Source organism: Anolis sagrei, chromosome X (assembly GCF_037176765.1).
Source record: "Anolis sagrei isolate rAnoSag1 chromosome X, rAnoSag1.mat, whole genome shotgun sequence".
In the NCBI taxonomy this organism is placed as follows: domain Eukaryota; kingdom Metazoa; phylum Chordata; class Lepidosauria; order Squamata; family Dactyloidae; genus Anolis; species Anolis sagrei.
The window spans coordinates 60,122,759-60,145,810 of NC_090034.1; the positions used below are offsets into that span (position 1 = coordinate 60,122,759).

The 23,052-nt window shown below is 45.7% G+C and overlaps 1 protein-coding gene across 2 annotated transcripts in view; it reads right to left on the reverse strand.

Moving 5' to 3' along the window:
• The window catches only part of STK11 (serine/threonine kinase 11), an 86,878-nt gene that overhangs the window by 22,245 nt on the left and 41,581 nt on the right, over positions 1-23,052 (reverse strand). For both annotated transcript variants that reach the window (XM_067473580.1, XM_060784809.2), the window contains exons 7-9: positions 22,039-22,166; positions 10,545-10,602; positions 8,406-8,608 (exon numbers count right to left, since the gene is read on the reverse strand). In XM_067473580.1, the coding sequence (XP_067329681.1) occupies positions 8,406-8,608; positions 10,545-10,602; positions 22,039-22,166 (389 nt within the window). The remainder of the gene's footprint in view (positions 1-8,405; positions 8,609-10,544; positions 10,603-22,038; positions 22,167-23,052) is intronic.

The following is a 23,052-nucleotide window of genomic DNA, read 5'->3' on the forward strand; positions in this document are numbered from 1 at the left end:
TTCCTCTTCTATTTCGGAGGCAGAAAGTGAAGGAAAGATAGGAAACATTTGGATCCCAAGAGGGTTGGTCTTGGTCGGGAGAGAAAAATTGCATCTATTAGACCCTGTATTGCCTACTCCTGGTATAGAATCATGAAATCCTAGAGCTGGAAGAGACCCTCAAGGGCCATCCAATCCAAACCCCTGCCATGCAAGAAGAACAGTCAAAGCATTCCTGATAGACAGCCTCTATGGAAAAGCCTCGAAAGAAGGAGACTCCACCACACTCCCAGGCAGCCTAGGCCACTCTCCATCAGCCTTCACTCTCAGGAAGTTCTACCTAATCTTTTCAGTTGAATCTCTCGGGCCTGGGTTTGCCCATACCTGCCTTAATCTGACACTGAGCAGCATTCCGTGGACACAGATACTAAAAGACAAGGGAGCCCGGTCAGCCTCATGTTGATACCAGGCAAGATTCTGGAAAAAATGGTTAAGGAAGTGGTCTGCAAACACTTAGAAACAAATGTGGTCATCGCTAATAGTCAACACGGATTTATCAAAAACAAGTCATGCCAGACTAATCTGATCTCTTTTTTCGATAGAGTTACAAGCTGGGTAGATGCAGGGAATGCCGTGGATGTAGCGTACCTGGATTTCAGTAAGGCCTTCGACAAGGTCCCCCATGACCTTCTGGCAAACAAACTAGTCCAATGTGGGCTAAGGAAAACTACGGTGAGGTGGATCTGCAATTGGTTAAATGGACGAACCCAGAGGGTGCTCACCAATACTTCCTCCTCATTCTGGAAAGAAGTGACAAGTGGAGTGCCACAAGCAGGGTTCCCTCCTGGGCCCGGTCCTGTTCAACATCTTGATTAATGATTTAGATGAAGGGTTAGAAGGCATGATCATCAAGTTTGCAGATGACACCAAATCGGGAGGGATAGCCAATACTCTAGAGGACAGGAGCGGAATTCAAAACAATCTTGACAGATTAGAGTGATGGGCCAAAACTAACAAAATGAAGTTCAACGGGGACAAATGTAAGATACTCCACTTTGGCAGGAAAAACGAAATGCAAAGATACAGAATGGGGGACGCCTGGCTCGAGAGGAGTACGTGTGAAAAAGATCTTGGAGTCCTTGTGGACAGCAAGTTAAACATGAGCCAACAATGTGATGTGGTGGCAAAAAAGCCAATGGGATTTTGGCCTGCATCAATAGGAGGATAGTGTCTAGATCTAGGGAAGTCATGCTACCCCTCTATTCTGCCTTGGCTAGACCACACCTGGAATAGTGTGTCCAATTCTGGGCACCACAATTGAAGAGAGATGTTAACAAGCTGGAATGTGTCCAGATGAGGGTGACTAAAATGATCAAGGATCTGGAGAACAAGCCCTATGAGGAGCGGCTTAAGGAGCTGGGCATGTGTAGCCTGAAGAAAAGACGGCTGAGAGGAGACATGATAGCCATGTATAAATATGTGAGAGGAAGTCACAGGGAGGAGGGAGCAAGCTTGTTTTCTGCTTTCTTGGAGACTAGGACACCAAGAAAGGAGATTCCATCTGAACATGAGGAAGAACTTCCTGACTGTGAGAGCCGTTCAGCAGTGGAACTCTCTGCCCTGGAGTGTGGTGGAGGCTCCTTCTTTGGAGGTTTTTAAACAGAGGCTGGATGGTCATCTGTTGGGGGTGCTTTGAATGCAAAATTCCTGCTTCTTGGCAAGGGGCTGGACTGGATGGCCCATGAGGTCTCTTCCAACTCTATGACTCTATGATTCTGGCCAATTACAAAACCCAAAATGCAGGATTGATGCAAGTGTGGATCCATGCTTTTAAAGCTTGTTAACACCCCTTTGTGTTTTACTGTAAATTGACATCATTATATTTTAAATCTCTTTGTTCCTAGTCTCTTTGGGCTCCCTTTCCTCCAGCTTTGAGGGTTTTCAGAGCAGGAGAGATCTTCTCCCTCCAATACCAGCCTTGTCTTGCATGAAAGATAGATGACATAACAGCAAAAAGGCCAGCTGCACACCCACTCAGGAAGTCTTTTCTGTGATGTTTCCCCAAAAGCTGCCTGCCTTTTTTTAATAAGGGAGGTGTTTTTCTCCACGCCCTCGCCCTTTCTCTCTCCCTATATATATATAGGAAAACTCTAATACATTAAAAACAGCAAGGCTTTATATCCTGTAATTTTTTTTCTAAAGCAAAACAAAGCCACCCCCACCTTTAAGCACCTTGGCAATCTGTTCAAGAGTCTGGTATCTTTTTTGGAAAAGGATGTCAATCTGCTTTTTCTCGGGGAAAGAGACTCGTCTTGGAGCTCTTTGAGGTTATTATGCTGGTGGGAGTCTCTTTTCATTCTTACTTACTTACTTACTTAGGCGATCCCTCGTTGTCCAAGTAGGATAGTTTTCCAGGGTCAGTGTCCTGATGGTGGGTCCATAGGTCTGCATTTTCTCCCACAGTGAGGGCATTGATTTCCAGGTGGAAGGCGGTCCCGGTCGGGGTGGCTTGACGCACCTTCCTCTTGGCACGTTTCCCTCTTTCGTCCTCCATTTGTGCCTCTTCAAATTGTACAGCACTGCTGGTCACAGCTGACCTCCAGCTGGAGTGCTCAAGGGCCAGGGCTTCCCAGTTCTCAGTGTCTTTGCCAGAGTTCTTAAGGTTGGCTTTGAGCCCATCTTTAAATCTCTTTTCCTGCCCACCAACATTCCATTTTCCATTTTTGAGTTCAGAGTAGAGCAACTGCTTTGGGAGACAGTGGTCGGGAATCCGGACAACGTGGCCAGTCCAGTGGAGTTGATGGCGGAGGACCATCGCTTCAATGCTGGTGGTCTTTGCTTCTTCCAGCACGCTGACATTTGTCCGCTTGTCTACCCAAGAGATTTGCAGGGTTTTCCGGAGGCAGCGCTGATGGAATCGTTCCAGGAGTTGCATGTGATGTCTGCAGACTGTCCACATCTCACAGGTATATAGCAGGGTTGGGAGGACAATAGCTTTATAAACAAGCACCTTGGTATCCCTACGGATGTCCCGGTTCTCAAACACTCTCTGCTTCATTTGGAAAAAAGCTGCACTCACAGAGCTCAGGCAGTGTTGTATTTCAGTGTCAATGTTGACTTTGGTGGAGAGGTGGCTGCCAAGGGAGCGGAAATGGTCAACATTTTCTGATGTTACACTATTAAGCTGTATTTCTGGCATTGGAGAGGGATTGGCCGGTGACTGCTGGAACAGCACTTTGGTTTTCCCGATGTTCAATGACAGGCTGAGCTTCTCGTATGCTTCTGCAAAGGTGTTTAGAGTAGCTTGTAGGTCTTCTTCTGAATGCGCACAGATGACGTTGTCATCAGCATACTAGAGTTCTATAACAGATGTTGTTGTAGCCTTGGTTTTGGCTTTCAGTCTGCTGAGGTTAAATAGCTTGATTTCCACTCCGGTGGGAATCTTCCTGTCACCAAGATGAAGCATCATAGCGATGAAGATGGAAAATAAAGTTGGGGCAATAACACATCCTTGTTTGACGCCTGATTCCACCTTAAATGGGTCACTTTAGGAGTCACTGCTGTCCACAACTGTTGCCATCATCCTTCCATCCATTTCTATGGTGTCTTCCTGCCTTGCAGAATGGGGGTTGGATTGGATGGCCCCATGGGTTCTTTCTAAATAATGACTACAAATCTCAAGGTAGATGGTGAAGGCATGGAAAGGGCTCAAGATTTCCCATACAATCACAATGCAGTCAAGAAATCAGAAGATAGGGTCTTGGAAGGGCAACTATAAAGCGACAAGAATAAGATCCTGAAACATGAATATGAATACTAGGATTGTCCACACCATTTCTATGAATGGTTGGGAAAGTCAGATGGTGAAGAAAGTCTGACAGGAAGGAAATCAATTCACTCAAAGCATGAGGCTGGAGGAGAGAAGTCTATGGATATGATGGTTTGCCAAAAAAAGACAAATAAAGGAATCCTGGGATAAATCACTCCCTGTTTTCACTGGCGGAAACAGAACAGCCTGCCTCGAGGGAGCGTGCTTGCTCCATAAATGTTTACACCAGTGATCAGCAACTGCCAGAAAGGACAGAGAGTTTCATCTATGCTGCCGATCGTGACATCACCGCTCAAGCAGGGAGCTTTGAAATAGCTGAACAGAAGCTCTCTGAAGCTTTTGGTGCTCTTACTGCTTATTACAGGGAAAGCCAGCTGATTCCTAATCCATCTAAAATGCTGGTGTTCTTTTCACCTTAAGGACAGACAAGCATCTCAAGCTCTGAGAATGACATGGGAAGGAATCCCACTGGAGCACTGCCGCACACTCAAATACCTGGGAGTCACTCTGGACTGTGCTCTGACCTTACAAGAAGCACTGGTTGACTATCAAGCAAAAAGTGGGTGTCAGAAAAAATATCATATGAAAGCTGACTGGAACAACCTGGGGATCTCAACCAGACACAGTGAAGACATCTGCCCTTGCGCTTGGCTACTCTGCTGCTGAGTACGCATGCCCAGTATGGAATACATCTCACCACATTGAAACAGTGGATGTGGCTCTTAATGAGACAAACTGCATTATCACAGGATGTCTATGTCCCAAATCACTGGAGAAATTATCGTATATACTTGAATATAAGCCGAGTTTTCAGCCTTTTTTCGGGCTGAAAAACCTCTCCTCGGCTTATATTCGAGCCAGGGAACGACTGAGGAGGGAAAAGCAAGCCTTCCTCGGCAGCCTCGGAGGCAGCAGAGTAAAAGCAAACCCCTGTGGCAGGCTTTTCCACAGGCTTGCTCTCCTTCTTCCTGGTGCCATGCACGGCCGCGGTGGCGGGGGCAGCGGCGGGGGGAAGCAGAAAAGACGTGCATGGGCGAGGTGGGAGGGGAAAGTGCTCACTGTTCCCCTTCCTCTCTTGCCGTGCACGCACCTTCTTCCTTGTCCCATGCGCGGCCACGGTGGCGGGAGCAGAGGCGGGCAGACACAGGAAAGCCGCGTATGGGGCGAGGGGGGCAGGGCAAGTGCGTGCCACTCCCCTTCCTCTCTTGCTGCGCGCACACCTTCTTTGGTGGCGGAGGCAGGGAAGACGCGCGAGGGAGAAGGGAAAGGTGCGCGCCTTTCTCTCCTCCCTTGCCCTGTGCGCGCCTTTACTACCGCTGCGTCTTCCGAGGAAGGTCGCGCATGGGACCAGAAAGAAGGAGAGCAAGCCTGCTGAAAAGCCTGCCGCAGGGGCTTCCTTCTCCTCTGCCGCCGCCGAGGAAAGATCGTGCTCCGCGAGGGGCGGAGGAATGACAGAAAACTGGGTGGTCATCTGTCAAACTGACCAGTAGCGGCTGCATTTTTTACCCTCGGCTTATACTCGAGTCAATAAGATTTCCCAGTTTTTTGTGGTAAAATTAGGTGCCTCGGCCTATATTCGGGTTGGCTTATATTCGAGTACATACGGTATACTGTTTAGCCGGTATTGCACCACCTGACATCCGCAGGGAAGTAGTAGCCTGTAATGAAAGGACCAAGGCAGTGACATCTCTGGTCCATCCTCTGTTTGGATATCAGCTAGCATGTCAATGTCTTAAATCAAGAAACAGTTTCCTAAGATCTACAGAAATACTCGCAGGAACACCTCAGCAAGCAAGAGTCCAAAAGTGGCAGGCTCAAACCCAGAACCTCAATCTGTGACTGAGACTGAATGAGAATCGCTCTTCTGGGCACACAGACTGGGTGACTTGAAAGGCTCTGAACAGGCTGCGCTCTGGCACCACGAGATGCAGAGCCAACTTTAAGAAATGGGGCTGCGAAGTGGAGTCCACGACATGCGAGTGCGGAGAAGAGCAAACCACAGAGCACCGACTACAATGCAGCCTAAGTCCTGCCACATACACAATGGAGGACCTTCTTGCGGAGACACCAGAGGCACTTCAAGTGGCCAGGTTTTGGTCAAAGGACCTTTAGGATTATGCCAAGTTTGTAACTTTGTGGTTTTTTATACATTATAACTGTTTTCTCAATTTGCTTCTGCCACGATAAATAAATAAATAACTCCCTAGAAACACAAGAGGACTGAACTGAAGCTGCCATACTCTGATCCAATCTTGAGGGGAATCAAGGATGGGTGGGCATCATCAATACCTTGGCTGTGCGTTTAAAGCTTCTCTGCGATCAGCAAGGACAATATTCATAGGAAGAGCCCAAACAGGCAGCTTTGGGCTGTTACACCCAATTAACTTTTTCAACAGTTGTACTCATTTAAGTTTTCTTGGCATTGTGCGAAGGCGTCGTTTTCGACTCCCTGCCAAGTGCGGTACTTGCATGGAAGCGGATCCAGGGCGAGGCCATGGCAACCTTTAAAATAACCCCCGTGAACACAACACAATGCAACACAACACGTGAGCGCCAAGATCTCTCTCTTTCGCATACAAGTTCAAGATCGCACATGTTGCGAAGCACTGGCAGGCAGACAGGGGCCACCTGCATTTCTCCTCCCTCCCGCCTGCACACTCCTGTGACACAAACGGAGCCCTTGACACTGAAGACCTGAGCCATCTGCTATTTTCGCTTTTGGAGTCAAACACTAACACACGATTTCGTACCCTTCCTTCTTTTCCTTTCTTTCCTTTACCTAACACTTGATTCCCTCCCCTTCCTTCGTTACTCCATCCCTCCCTCCATTCCCCTCATACCTTTCTCCCCTTCTTTTCCCTTCCTTCCTTTCCTTCCTTCCCTTCCCCTCTTACCTTTCTCCCCTTCTTTTCCTTTTCTCCTTCCTTCCTTCTTTCCTTCCTTCCCTCCCTTCCCCTCATACCTTTCTCCCCTTTTCCCCCCTTCCTTTCCCTTCCTTTTCTCTTTCCTTCCTTCCTTCCATCCTTCCCTTCCCCTCATACTTTTCTCCCCTTCCTTTTCTCCTTCCTTCCTTCCTTCCTTCCTTCCTTCCTTCCTTCCTTCCTTCCTTCCTTCCGTCCCTCCCTCCCTCCCTCCCTCCCTCCCTCCCTTCCCCTTCCTTTTCTCTTTCCTTCCTTCCTTCCCGCCTTTTCCCCATACCTTTCTCCCCTTCTTTTCCCTTCCTCTCTTTCCCTTCCTTTTCTCCTTCCTTCCTTCCGTCCCTCCCTTCCCCTCATACCTTTCTCCCCTTCCTTTCCCTTCCTTTTCTCTTTCCTTCCTTCCCTCCCTCCCTTCCCCTCGTACCTTTCTCCCCTTCTTTTCCCTTCCTTCCTTTTCTCTCTTCTTCCTTCCCTCCCTCCCTTCCCCTCATACCCTTTCCCCCTTATTTTCCGTTCCTTTCTTTCCCTTCCTTTTATCTTTCCTTCCCTCCCTCCTTTCCCCATACCTTTCTCTCCTCCTTTTCCCTTCTTTCTTTCCCTTCCTTTTCTCTCTCCTTCCTTCCCTCCCTTCCCCTCATACCCTTTCCCACTTATTTTCCTTTCTTTTCTTTTCTTTCCCTTCTTTATCTTTCCTTCCCTCCCTCCCTTCCCTCATACCTTTCTCTCCTCCTTTTCCCTTCTTTCTTTCCCTTCCTTTTCTCTCTCTTTCTTTCCATCCCTCCCTTTCCCTCATACCCTTTCCCCCTTCTTTTCCCTTCTTTTCTTTTCTTTCCCTTCCTTTTATCTTTCCTTCCCTCCCTCCTTTCCCCCATACCTTTATCTCCTCCTTTTCCCTTCTTTCTTTCCCTTCCTTTTCTCCTTCCTTCTTTCCTCTCATACATATGCCAGAAACAGTCAATCTGCTTAGCTCCTGCTCTCTCCTAGTCACATGACAGAGGGCTACTTCACCTAGCCACAGCCAACCAACTTTGAGCATTTTCTTCCACTTCTTCATTCTCAAAGTACTTTCTCCCACCCTGGACTTTCCACAGATATATAAACCCTTTGACAAAACAGACACCAGAAGCAACTTGCAGTTTCTCAAGTTGCTCATGACACGACAAGAAATAAATGAATAAATAAATGAAATTGGATTTTTTTCTTACATAATTATGTTTTGATTATCTGTTTTAGCAATGTTGTAACCCAACTCAAGCCATAAGGAGAGGCGGGTAAGAAATAAAATTATTATTAAAGTCAAGGCACATGCTGATGACATGATGTGTATCATACAAGACCCAATAAGGAGTATTCAAAGCTTGATGGAAATGATCGATAGGTGCAGATTTGTGGCAGGATTTAATAAATCCATGTTCTTAACTAAAAATCTATCAAAAAGTCAATATTGAGACTCAATCCTGAAAGCCATGGGCCTGGGTTTGAAAGTCGGGGCCCTTGGTGGCCTCATCATCATAGGGCTACCGTAAATCACTGCTGATCGGACAGCAAACAAGTAAAAAATTTAAGTTTTTGTATCAATAGGGTATCTTTAGCATCTGTTCCTTCTGCGGATACTTTGGGAAGAACCAACAAACCTATCCTGTTGTGTGCCTCCCTCCCCAAGCTCCCAGTCTCCTTACCTGGTACAGTGAAGTCCTGAGTGTAGATGATCTCGTCCTCCAAATAGTCCTCCTTCAGGTCGTCATCCTCCTCCTCCTCATTATAGCCATGCAGGTCTTCCAGGTAAGGCACCACTGTCATGCTTCGCCACCGGTCCTTTGTCTCTGGGCTGGGAGGGATGGGCACCAGGGCCTCCGACTGCGTGTGTTTTTTCCGGAACCAGCTTGAGAAGACAAAAACGTAAAGAGAGAGGCCATCAAAAAAAGGTTTCAGGCTTCTGATTTGTGTTCCCACAATAACCCAAGATGGACGGTCAAAAGACCTGGAAATCAAGCTTTTATGTGAGGAACAGCCTGGAGACGATAAGACAGAGAAGAGACAAGCATAAAAAAAGGTCTGAGGGTCCTCAAACTAAGGCATGGGGGCCGGATGCGGCCCTCCAAGGTCATTTACCCGGCCCTTGGTCAGGGTCAACCTAAGTCTGAAACGACTTGAAAGCACACAACAACAATAATCCTACCTCACTAGCCAAAAGCAGGCCCACACTTCCCATTGAAATACTAATAAATTTATATTTGTTAAAATTGTTCTTCATTTTAATTATTGTATTGTTTTTAAGTGTCTTTTGCACTCCCTTTCTCTTTCTTCCTTCACTCCCTCCATTCCCTTCCACCCTTCCTTCCCTCCATCCTTCTCTCCCACCCTTTCTTCCTTCTCTTTTTCCTTCCTCCTTTCCTCCTGGGAGCTGGATGTGGCCCCTTCAGAGTCCTCCTCTCTCTCACCATCCTATCATTCCTTCCTTTTCTCTTTCCTTCCTCTTTTCATCATCCCCTCTCTTCCTTACCTCCCTCTTTCTCCTTCTATCCTTCCTTCCCTTTCACCCTTGTCCTTCCTTTCTTATTCTAAAATGATCAAGGGTCTGGAGAACAAGCCCTATGAGGAGCGGCTTAAGGAGCTGGGCGTGTTTAGCCTGAAGAAGAGAAGGCTGAGAGGAGATATGATAGCCATGTATAAATATGTGAGAGGAAGACACAGGGAGGAGGGAGCAAGCTTGTTTTCTGCTTCCCTGGAGACTAGGACGCGGAACAATGGCTTCAAACTACAAGAGAGGAGATTCCATCTGAACGTAAGGAAGAACTTCCTGACTGTGAGAACCATTCAGCAGTGGAACTCTCTGCCCCAGAGTGTGGTGGAGGCTCCTTCTTTGGAAGCTTTTAAACAGAGGCTGGATGGCCATCTGTCAGGGGTGATTAGAATGCAATATTCCTGCTTCTTGGCAGGGGGTTGGACTGGATGACCCATGAGGTCTCTTCCAACTCTTTGATTCTATGATTCTATGATAGGGGTGAATACGTTCGGACAGGTAAAATTCAGTGTGGATGGCTTTTTTTCTTATGGAAACAAAGTAAGCCCAAGTTACGAACAAGATTGGTTCTGTTAGGGGTATAAATAAAGTTATTATTATTATTATTATTATTATTATTATTATTATTATTATTATTATGTCTTTCTTATTATTATTATGACTCTTTCCTCATTCCCTCCCTTCTCCATTCCTTTCTTTCTCTGCTTCTTCCCTTCCTTCCTTCCTTCCTTCCTTCCTTCCTTCCTTCCCCTCTCCCTTCTCCAGCTCTGAGAAGGCCTACCTCACAATGTCTCCAGGCTCGTTCCTTCCTTCCTCCCTTTCCCTCCATGTCACCTTTCTTTCCCAGTGGCATTGCAGAAGGCCACTTCACCGATCAACAGCCACCCCAGTGACATCACAGAGGGCCACTTCATCTAGCAACAGCCTTTGTGGCACAGGTAGACCTATTTCGACTTTTATATGCATACATATTGCGTTTCAAGCTTTGTGTTTTCTGAGCAGAATGGCTTGGCTATTTAAAAACCTTTCTAGAAAGAGGTACAAAGTCACCTTGAGTCCCGCACTGGGAGAAAGGTGGGTAATAAATATAAATGTGACGAGGGCCCAGGTGGCTCCTCTGGGAAGGAAGGCCTCTCGGCTCAGGCTGGTCAGACTGGCTTTTAAAGACACAACAAGGGAGCTTTGTGTCTCAAACAGTAATAAGTCTTCCCACAATTTCTGCTATTCAGACATTTGCATAATATGCATCTGAACCTACAAGGAGAATAAAAGGGAGGAACGAATTAATACTCACTTGTGGTGCCTTATCTGTTGTATTGAAAACCTCTTGGATGGATCATATTCAAGCATTCCTGCAAAGAAGGAAGGAAGAGGGATCATATAAAGCAGGGAAAGGAGGGCTCTCGGTTCCTAAGTTGTCTCTGGTGGGCTGCTTTCCTTGTTGTTGTTGTTGTCATATCAAGGAAGCGTTGTTTAGATCCAGAATGCACCAAAGAATGCCTTTTCCTTTTTGTCAACTTCCACCATTATTCTACTTTCCATTTTATTGAACCGCCTTTTATGCCTACCTGAATATACTGCCTGCTTTCTCCCTTCTCCAGCTATGAAAAGGTCTCCCACACAATGTCTCCAAGCTGACTGGCAATGGTAGGCAGGCTCTCTTGGTGGCTTTCTTTCCTTACTTCTTCCATCCCCCATATACACCTTCTACCTCTCCCATACTTTCCTTCCTCCCTTACTTACAGTATTTATATTTATTTACAGGATTTATATTCCGTCCTTTTCACCCCGAAAGGAACTCAAAGCAGATCACTGAACACATATACGGCAAACATTCAATGTTGATTAGACAACGACTAGACAGACAACATAGAGGTATATATAGGCTTTCCCATCTTTCGGCATCTTGGAGGCTGTGCTTGGATCTGGCACAGGGGGGTGTTGTCGCTCTATCTTCCCTGTCGAAGAGCTTTTTTGTTTGTAAACTTCCTTTTTGTTGATAGAATTGCCGTGCCTAAATACCTCCCCACTTTTAATGGGGAGGTATTTATCTAATGTATTGTTGAAGGTTTTCATGGCCGGAATCACTGGGTTGTTGTAGGTTTTTTCAGGCTATATGGCCATGTTCTAGAGGCATTCTCTCCTGATGTTTCGCCTGCATCTATGGCAAGCATCCCGAGAGGTAGAGACCTCACTACCTCTGAGGATGCTTGCCATAGATGCAGGCGGTGGCGCAGTGGGTTAAACCCCTGTGCCGGCAGGACTGAATACCGATAGGTCGCAGGTTCGAATCCGGGGAGAGGCGGATGAGCTCCCTCTATCAGCTCCAGCTCCTCATGCGGGGACATGAGAGAAGCCTCCCACAAGGATGATAAAAACATCAAATCATCCGGGCGTCCCCTGGGCAACTTCCTTGCAGACGGCCAATTCTCTCACACCAGAAACGACTTGCAGTTTCCCAAGTCGCTCCTGACACAACAAAAAAAAATGGCCATATAGCCCGAAAAAACCTACAGCAACCCAGTATTTCTCTACTCCCTGTTATTTACCTATTTATCTACTCACATTGCTGTTTTCAATCTGCTAGGTGGGCAGGGAGCTGGACTGAAGGTCAGGAGCTCACCCTGACCCAGGCTTCGAACCTTTGTTTCGGTTGGCAAGATTTACTGCAGCTGGTAATTAACCTTCTGTGCTAAAACCTGACCCTTGCTTCCTCTTATACGTTTCCCACTCTCCTTACCTTCGTCTTTTCTTTCTCTTCCCTTCTTTCTCTTTCTTCCCTTCCTTTCTCTTCTTTCCTTTCTATTCTCTCCTTTTTCTTCCTCCCTTCCATAACTTTCCCTGTTTCTTTCCCCCTTTCTTTCTCTCCTCCCTCCCTCCCCTCCTCTCATACACATGCCACCTAGCAGCAGCCAAACAACTCCACTCCTTTTATTTCTCATTCATACAACGGAGGGCCACTTCACCCAGCAAGGACCAAGTCACACTGTTCCTTTTCTTTCTCTCTTCTCTTAGCCTAAAAAGAGTGGTTTTTAAAAATTAAAACTTTTATGTGGACGATGAAAGGTAAGCGGGCCAAGTTTAGTCCAGATCTATCAAGCCATGGAGGACTCTTTGTGGTACAAACCAACCATTCATGAAAGATTTCCCCTGACCCAGTTTTATTTATCACAGGACGCTGAAACTACACGTGTGTAATGACACAAGTCTTTATAGGTTACGTGCCAATTTACAACTCAGAACTGATAATGGTCTTCATTGTACAGGTGTTGAAGTGGTGTGAGGTTTGAGAATGGAATCCAGAGCAGTCAAGTTTCTTTCCTTGCAAGGCCGCACACCAAAGAAGACATTTGATGAGCTGGAAGAGACTGATGGTGAGGATTCCCCATTAGATGATGGACTCAAGGACTGGCATCACCACTTCCAGTGTGGCCAGACTTCAGTACAAACAGCTCAAATTCCAGGGCAACCCCACTCGGCTATTGAGGAACACACCATCCCGAAAGCGGCGGTCGCCATTTTGGAAAATTGCCACATAACCATGAAAATGAACAAAATCTGGCTACCAGCATTAAAAATCTCTAAAATTATAACAGTACATAAAAAACAACACGCAAACACAGGGGAACTCCAGACAAGAAACAATCAGGGACAGCTAATCACCTCTCAACAAAGGATTCCCCCAGGCAGTAAGAAGCCACACCTAAAAACTGTCAGGCCATCAAATGCCAATCAAGGTGGCCAACTGAAATATTAACACCTACCTCAAAGACTTAAATCAAGAAATAGTTTTCTAAGATCTACAGAGACACTCGCTGGAACATCCCAGCAAGCAAGAGTCCAAAAGTGGCAGGCTCAAACCCAGAACCTCAATCAATGGCTGAAACCAAATGAGAGACTGCTGCGGACATTGCGGGAGGCCATCAAAACCAAGAGGCAATGTGGCAGGCTCAGCAAAGGTGTCCGTTTGCTTTCTGCAAGACAGTACACCAGTTCACAACTCACCTGTTGCCCAAATGAAAGAAGCATGCTCCTATGGCTTGGGAATTCCACCGCATCCCCCCTTCTTCACCAGACCTTGCACCATCAGACTTACACCTCTTTCCGACAAGGACATTATTTTGGAAGGGCAAGCATTGCTCAGGTGAGAAGACTCTGATTTCCGAAGTCACAAATGTGGCTTTTGGAGCAACCTGTCGACTTGTACAAGCGAGGTGTTTACAGTTACTTAAAAAGGCGGGAGAAGTGTGTGTCTCTAGGTGGCACCGATGGAGAGAAGGACTCAGAACTGGGCCAAGTTTCATTGCACTCATTTCTCAGGAAGTGGGTCGGGGAAATCTTTAATGAACACCCCTTGTATGTTGACTGGGACATTTTAAAGGAAGCCGAGATAATGGGACATGAGAGGACAAATATGGACCGTTCCTGCTATAAAGTGTCAGAAGATATGGATTTCTGGGCTCCAACCAAACACCTAATAAAAGCCTCAATGCTTTGCCTCTACTTGGTATAAAATGAAGATGGTTCTGGACTCACTACTACTACTACTACTACTAATAATAATAATAATAATAATAATAAACCACTTCATTGGATGTGTTGCAATAGCAGATTCCCAGATTAGTTTAGTGTTTACACCTTATTTTATTTTCTGGTTATTTAATATTTAATGTTTATTTTACTTAAGTGATATTTGTCTTGATTGTTCTAATGTAGCACAAATCCTATGTAAAATCATACTACGTATTTTTGACATTAATATTGAAATCTGAAATATATACAGAAAGTGCGGCTTATATGAGGCCAAGCCCAAAGCAACAATTACATAAAATAAAATAAAACCGAAAACGCAAATAATAAACAATAATAAAGCAATTTCATAAAACAAAAGACAACATAGCAATATAAAATTACAACAAACACGATCACAATAACATGGGCGAGCTAAATGTCATGGTCAAGGAAAACTGGGTAAAAACAAATTAAACACTCAGGCGAGATAAACACGAGATTAAGCAAGGACAGATTATTTGCGGAGGAGAGCTCCTTTTAGTGAAGGTCGTGGGGCCAAGCTTTCCTGTAGGGGGGAAAGCACTCCAATAACAGAAATCGTTAAAACTAAGCACTAGTATGAGGATGCAAATCTATTCATCAAGAAAACTTGAACTAATAAATGACACTCAAATGGAGAGGATAGTTCAAAGAGAAATCAAGGAGGGGGCACTTTGATTGTGTTTTTCTAGCATGAAGGCCAAAGGGGGTTGGACTAGATGGCCCATGCACTATCTTCCAATTCTATTTTTAATTATGACCAGGTTGGGTACCCAGTGTTGCACGGGTTATTTGAAAAATAATGTACAAAATGCATAAGGTTGTGGATTAACTACAACTGACATAATGCCAGGTTAACCTCAAGAAACTTCATCAGTACTTAAAGTTTGTTATGTTGGGCAGGCTTGCTCTAGATGCATCTTCGGTGGGGTTCAGTGTGCTCTCTGGCTGCAGGGTAAACTACCATTCCCACTATAATGAGTCAGTTTTCTCAAACCCCGCCAGTAGGTTGAGTTAGTCATGGGGGTTCTGTGTGCTAAATTTTGGCCCAGTTCCATCATCGGTGGAGATCACAGTTTCTCTGGTTGTGGGTGAACTACAACACCCAGAAAGGAAGATCAGTTCCCCCCAAACCCCTACAGTAATCCAATTTCAGTATATCAGGTCTGTGTGCCAAGTTTGGTCCAGATTCATCAGTGTTTGGGTTCACAGTGCTCTCTGGATGTAGGTGAACTACAACTCCCCCAAATCAAAGTGAATTTCCCCCAGAGACTTCCAGTATTTTTTTTTGTAGGTCATGGGGGCTCTGGGTGCCAAGTTAGTTTCAGGTCCATCATTGGTGGAGTCCAGAGTGCTCACTGAATGCAGGTGAACCCAGTCCCTTCAACTACTACAAATCATGGGGGAGAAAACACATAAAATCTAGGATGAAATGGTCCCCAAATGAAAGTCTTCACTTGGGTGGTGGGCAGGATGGTGTTTGTGGAGGATATTGGCGGGGCTCTTACACATGTTCAAGTTGCTCACTATAACCTGCAATGTCATTGGAGGGAGGGCCATTGGTGTCTCCTGAGTAGTGGGAGTTACAGCTTTTTGTGGAGGCAGGAGCTTGTCTGTGTAAGTGGACACATACATATTTTCACTTTTATTGTGTGTATAGACAGAAAGATAATCAATATTATTACTATTACTTATAATTAAGCAGAGGCTCGATGGCCATCCGTCGGGGTGCTTTGATTGTACTTTTCATGCCTGGCAGAAAGAAGAGGGTTGGACTAGATGGCTTTCTCTGGGGTCGCTTCCAACTCGAGGATTGTACAATTCAACAAATTCGTTGAACATCTGGAATTATGGGGAGGGGATGAAGACAGGAAACAGGAAGTCCCCCATTTCTGCTCTCTTTTTCTCCCCTTTTTGACCACATCTGAAACCACGCTGTAGCAAGCTGTCCTTAGATCAAAAGCATTCCGCGTTTCACTCCTCGGAAAAGATCTCTCAAGCCCCCCTCCCCTTGCATCCGTACTTCCTGTGGATGATAATACTATTCAAGACATAACTAGATTGTTTGTTATTAGGTCCACATTTTGATAAGGGATGTTTTAATGGAGTGGATGAAGTTGCTGCCCTTTTCCCTCCTCCCTGATGCGCTTTGAAAAAGTTTTTAAAGGCCTGGAATGGATTCCCCTTTGAGTGCAGGATGGCCATCTTTCAAGAGTGCTTTATTAGTTGTGCCCCTCTCGACAGACTGTCACCTTGTTGTGGTGAGGGGGCTTGCGTGTTCCAATGAACCTGCGGGCACAGCAACTGGAGTCGTGCACTCCCAGACCAAATACAGTCCGAAGACCCAAAGACCTCAACGGCGGAGCAGGCGGAGGATAACATGGTACATGTTAAAACGGCTGTGAAGGCAGAAGAAGGCTGCAACAGATTGAGAAGCCACGGTCATTGTGTTAAACTACACCACTAGTGGAACCTCACTCTGTGAAGACTGTGTGTTGATCAGTTGTGCACTGACCTCCACACATTAAAAAAACTCACGGACAGGCGTCTTCCAAGGAAAGTAAAAACAAACCAACAAAATCCCATGGCGATCAGCGAGTGGCGACGGGGGCAGGACTGTGAAATCTGGAAGCCCCTAGTCACAGACTGGCACATGGGCGGTGGATACGGACTCAGTCGTTCTACTTCAAGGTACGAGGCAGTTGAGTAGTTCGGCAGCTGTATCCATGACTGAGCAGCCCTTTTTAGGACCCACTCTGCTCACCCCACACGGGGAAGGGGCTAGAAAAGGTGCCCTAAACATAGCCTGCCTCTCTTTTCCCTGACTGGACTGCCGCGTCCAGTGGGGTCACCACCCTGCAGCCAAAAAAGAAAAATGAACTTCGGAACATGGAACGTATGGACATTGACACCGACAGTGAATGCCCCGAACGCAGAACTGCTATCATTGCAAGGGAGCTGGGACGCTTCAACATTGACATAGCAGCCCTTCAGGAGACCCGGAGAGCAGGAGAGGGACAGCTGAAGGAAGAGAAAGGAGGCTACACCTTCTTCTGGAAGGGATTGCCCGAAGAAGACCAAAGAATGCACGGAGTTGGCTTTGCTATTAGAAATGATCTGGTGAAACATCTGACTGAAGCACCCACTGACATCAACGAACAACTCTCAACCCTCCAAATTAAACCTGCCAAAAACCAACAGGCAACCATCATAAGTGCCTATGCACCAACATTAGAAGCTGATGAATTCATCAAAGAATTCGTCAGCTGGACACCATCCTATCGGAGATACCTAAGGAGGATAAAATCATCCTCCTGGGAGATTTTAATGCAAGAGTTGGGCGAGACTTCGACCTGTGGCCAGGGACCACAGGAAAAGACGGGGTTGGAAACAGCAACTCGAATGGCATCCTGCTTCTTACCAAATGTGCAGAACACAACCTTGTAATCACCAACATGCTCTTCCGCCAGAAAAACAAGTTCAAGACATCATGGAAGCACCCCCGGTCAAAGCATTGGCACCTCTTAATCACGTAATCACACATGCCAGAGACCACCATGATGTCCTTCTCACGAGAGTCATGACAGGTGCCGACGACTGCTGGACAGACCACAGGCTAATCCGATCCATGATGACTACCAAGATCGCCCCCAAGCGCAGACTCCAAGGAAGAAAGACAAGGCGCAAAATGAACACCCAAGCCCTTCAGGAGCCCTCCAAACGAGCCCATCTTCAAACAGCACTCAAGGACTATCTACCCACAGAACACCCCGAAAATGTTGAGGAACATTGGAACAAACTAAAGACCTCCATCATCACAGCCTGCGAGGAAGCTGTGGATATCAAACCAAGAAACATCCTGGATATCAAACCAAGAAACATCAAGATTGGTTTGACGAAAATGACAATGAGATCCAACAGCTAATTGACAAGAAAAGGAAAGCCTTCCAAACACGGCAGAGAGACGTCAACTGTACTGCTAAGAAAAATATCTACGCCAGCACAAAAGCTGAGTTCCAAAGAAAGACCAGAGAACTCAAGAACATCTGGTGGACAAAGAAGGCTGAAGAAATTCAACACCTGGCAGATACCCATGATGCTCAGGGATTTTTCAAAGCCACAAAGGTAATCTACAGACCAAGAAACCATGGCATACAGCTTCTACGCTCATCAGATGGAACCAAACTGATGAGAGTAGGAGCTGTACGCTATAAACCATGCCTATGGTGCCACCTCTGGGTGACAATGAGAAGGTGCATGCTTTCTCGTTCTGAAACTCTAGGAGAGCGGGGCGCCATTGAGAATCTGGTTTCTTTATGGACTGCACCACCCACCCCTCTCTAATCAGCCAACCGGGGAGTGATGGGAGATGTAAACCAACAACTTAGAAGGCCTTGGTCTGGGGAAAAGAACAAGAGAGCCCCCCAATACTGGCTATGCCATATAGGGCTGATGGGAGCTGTCGTCCAAATACTTTACATGATACATTGAATGAGGCAGGCCCCATATTGTTCCCATCAGCCCACACAGCAAGGTATGAACGTTGATCAATTGATTTCACCAATACCTGTTTATTTTGAATCCTGCCACATTTCCATAGCTATTGCTGAGCGGCAAGGGGGTTACGGGTGGATGGGAGTTTTTCAAGAGTGAAATACTCAAGGCGCAATTGTAAACAGTGCCGACAAAGAGGAAAAAAATAGGACAAGTGCAAAGAAGCCAGAATGGATGTCCAAAGAACTTCTAACTGGGCTAAGACTCAAAATAGACATGCACAAGAAGTGGAAAAAGGGAGAAATCACCAAAGAAAAATCCAAACAAATAAGCTACTCCTGTTGGGAAAAGATTTGCAAGGCTAAAGTGCAAAATGACCTCAGGCTTGCGAAGAACATGAAAAAATTAAAAGGACTTCTTTGCTTACATCGGTAGAAAAGAGAAGAACAAGGAGGCGATAGGGCCTCTGCAAGGAGAAGATGGGGCAATGCTGACAGGGGATCAGGAAAAGGCAGAACTACTTAATGCCTTCTTTGCCTCAGTCTTCTCACAAAAAGAAAGCCATCCTCAGCCACAGCAACATGGAGTGGACAAAGGATTAGGGAAAATCCAACCCCAAATGCAAGCAAGTAGTCCAGGAATACCTGACTGCTCTAAATGAATACAAGCCCCCAGGGCCAGGTCAACTACATCCAAGAGGATTGAAGGAACTAGCAGAAGTCATTTCAGAACCACTGGCCATCTTTGAGAGTTCTTGGAGAACGAGATAAGTCCCAGAAGATTGGAGGAGGGCCAATGTGGTCCCTATCTATCTTCAAGAAGGGAAAAAAGGACGAGCCAAACAATTACCAATGTCCAGTCAGCCTCACATTGATACCAGGCAAGATTCTGGAAAAGATCATTAAGGAAGTGGTCTGCAAACACTTAGAAACGAATGCGGTCGTCACTAATAGTCAACATGGATTTATCAAAAACAAGTTATGTCAGACTCACCTGATCTCTTTTTTCGATAGAGTTACAAGCTGGGTAGATGCAGGTGGAGCGTATCTGGATTTCAGGAAGGCCTACAACAAGGTCCCCCCCTTGACCTTCTGGCAAGGAAACTAGTCCAATGTCAACTAGGAAAACTATGGTTAGGTGGATATGTAATTGGTTAAGTAAACGAATCAAGGGGGTGATTCTCCCCAGTGCTACCTCTTCTTCATCCTGGTAAGAAGTGAGGAGTGCAGTGCCATCTTGGGCCCAGTCTTGTTCAGGATCTTGATTAGTGACTTGGGTGAAGCATTAGAAGGCATGTTGATCAAATTTTAAGATGGGACCAAATGGGGAGGGAGAGCCAATACTCCAGAAGACAGAAACAGAATTCAAAACGATCTTCACAGATGAGAGAGATGATGAACCAAAACGAACACAATGTAGTTCAACAGAGACAAATACAAGGTACTCCGCTTAGGCAGGAAAATGGAAATGCAAAGAGACAGAATGATGCCTGGTTCCATAGCAGGACGTGCGGAAAAGACCTTGGAGTTCTCGTGGGGAGGAAGGGAAACATGAGCCAGGAATGACATACGGCAGCAAAAAAAAAAAAAAGCCAATGTGATTTTGACCTGCATAAATAGGAACATAGTGCCTAGATCCAGGGAAGTCATCCTACCCAGGCTTTATTCTGCCTTGGTCAGACCACACCTGGGCTCACACTGTGTCCAACTGAAGGCAGATGTTGACTCTAAGCTGGAATGTCACCATAGGAGGGCAACCAAAAGATCAAGGGTCTGGAGAAGAAGCCCTATGAGGAGCAGCTTCAAGAGCTGGGCATGTTTAGTCTGCAGAAGAGAAGGCTGAGAGGAGACACAATGAGGACCAGGGAACAAGGTGAGGGAGGAAGTCATAGGGAAGAGGAAGCAGGCTTGTTTTGTACTGCCCTGGAGACTTGGACGCAATGGAACAATGGCTTCAAAGTACAGGAAAGGAAGGAGATTCCACCTGAACATGAGGAAGAACTTCCTAACAATGAGAGCTGTTCAGCAGTGGAACTCTCTCTCTCTGCCTCGGAGTGTGGTAGAGGCTCCTTCTTTGAAGGCTTTTAAGCAGAGGCTGGATGGCCTTCTATCAGGGGTGCTTTGAAGGCAATTTTCCTGCTTCTTGGCAGAATGGGGTTGGACTGGATGGCCCACCAGGTCTCTTGCAACTCTATGAGTCTACCAATAGTTTCCATCAGGCTTTGAATACTCTTTACTGGGGCGTCTATAATGCAAACCATATCATCAACATATGCCTTAAGTAAATTCTTGTCTTTTCATTTTCACCCCTGTAATACGACTGTCTTCTCTAATCCTAATATGTAATACTTTCAACATTTAGATAAATAGTAGAGGTGATAGAGGACAACTTTGTCTTGTTCGTTTTCATATCTCTATATAATTTGACATTTGGAGCCCCCGGTGGCACAGTGGGTTAAACCCCTGTGCCGGCAGGACTGAAGACAGACAGGTTGCAGGTTCGAATCCGGGGAGAGGCGGATGAGCTCCCTCTATCAGCTCCAGCTCCTCATGCGGGGACATGAGAGAAGCCTCCCACAAGGATGATAAAACATTAAATCATCTGGGCGTCCCCTGGGCAACGTCCTTGCAGACGGCCAATTCTTTCACACCAGAAGCGACTTGCAGTTTCTCAGGTCACTCTTGACACGACAAAAATAATTTGACATTTGGCCATTTATCCTTAATTTGACTTGTTGTTTTGAATACCTACCACGCAACCACCCTTTTAAATGGCTGACCCACCCCATAGTGAACCAATATTTTTTTCTATAAATCCCCAACAAATGTTATCAAAAGTTTTCCCTGCATCTAGAAATAGAAGTGCAGCGTCTCTGTTAGGGTCTTGTTCAGCCACCTCTAGAATGTTTTAAAACCATTTGTATGCTTTGGTTTGGGCCCTCTGGTGGCGCAACAGGTTAAACCGCTGAGCTGCTGAACTTGCTGACCAAAAGGGGAATGGGATGAGCTCCCGCTGTTAGTCCCAGCTTCTGCCAACTTAGCAGTTTGAAAACATGGAAATGTGAGTAGATCAATAGCTACCACTTCAGTGGGAAGGTAATAGCGCTCCTTGCAGTCATAATAATAATAATAATAATAATAATAATAATAATAAACAACTTTATTTATACCCCACCATCATTTCCCCTGTGGGGACTCGGAGCGGCTTACATGGGGCCAAGCCCGGACAACATATAACAGCAATAAAATCAAAACATAAACAACAAATAACAACAACATCAAAATTACATTAAAAATAACATTCTAATAAACACAATCACAATAACAATAACAATGGGCGGGCCAAATATACAGGATAAAAACAATTAAAGGACTGAAATGAGTCATGATGGCCACATGACCTTGGAGGCGTCTACGGACAATGCCAGCTCTTTGGCTCAGAAATGGAGATGAGCACCATCACTAGACTTAATATCAAGGGGAAACCTTTACCTTATGCTTTGGTTTAACTGCCTGCTTGGAAGGAAGCCTGCTTGGTCTTCATGTAAAATCTTAACTAGGATTAATATTTATCTATTTGCGAATATTTCTGCAAATACCTGGAAGATACCTGGAAGGGGCATAAATGACCCATGTTTCCCTAAACTATTTGCGAACGTTACCTCTTCCATTGATGATTATTGGTTGTGAACAACTGAGCACATATTTGGAAAGTGGCCCTCCTTTAGAAAGAAGAACACTTACCTCTAAGCAGATCCGAGAGCGGAGGGCCACAATCTTCCGGAATCGTGTAGTCCCCTTTCCCAATGTTTTCGAACAGCTTATAAATATTATCGCCCTCAAAGGGATAAAGGCCGGTTGTTATGTTGTACCTGCAAAAGAGGAACAGAGAGAAACACAGTCAAAATGCCTTTCTTCATTCGTTCTCTTGCCCTGGATGGAAAGCAAAGTAAAAAAGCAACAGTGTGAACCTTGGACTCGTTGAAGTCTTGGGAAGTTAAGACTTCATTCTGCACAAAACATGAACTAAACACTTTGGGTAAGAAAATTATTTTTCTGCACTTGAAGCAAAACATTTTGGGCAGGATATATCATTTTAGGCGCAGAGAATACGGCCTTCTCTCCCATGGTACTGGTCCAACACTCAAATCTTCTCTATTGTTGTTGTTGTTACTATTATGCTGCTCTTAGTCCCATTCGTGGGAGAAAAGTGGGATAAAGGTAAATAAATAAATAAATAAATAAAAATAAAAATGGTTTGCTATGAGTTTTCCGGGCTTGTCTGGCCATGTTCCAGAAGCATTCTCTCCTGACGTTTCTCCTACATCTACCGCAGGCATCCTCAGAGGTTGTGAGGTCTGTTGGAAACAAGGCAAGTGGCGTTTATATATCTGTGGAATGTTCAGGGTGGGAGAAAGAACACTTGTCTGCTGGAGGCAAGTGTGAATGTTTCAATTGGCCACCTTGATTAGCATTTAACGGCCTAGCAGCTTCAAAGCATGGCTGCTTCTTGCCTGGGGGGATCCTTTGTTGGAAGGTGTTAGCTGGTCCTAGAATCTTAGAATCATAGAGTTGGAAGAGACCTCATGGACCATCCAGTCCAACCCCCTGCCAAGAAGCAGAAATATTGCATTCAGAGCACCCCTGACAGATGGCCATCCAGCCTCTGTTTAAAAGCTTCCAAAGAAGGAGCCTCCACCACATTCCGGGGCAGAGAGTTCCACTGCTGAACGGCTCTCACAGTCAGGAAGTTCTTCC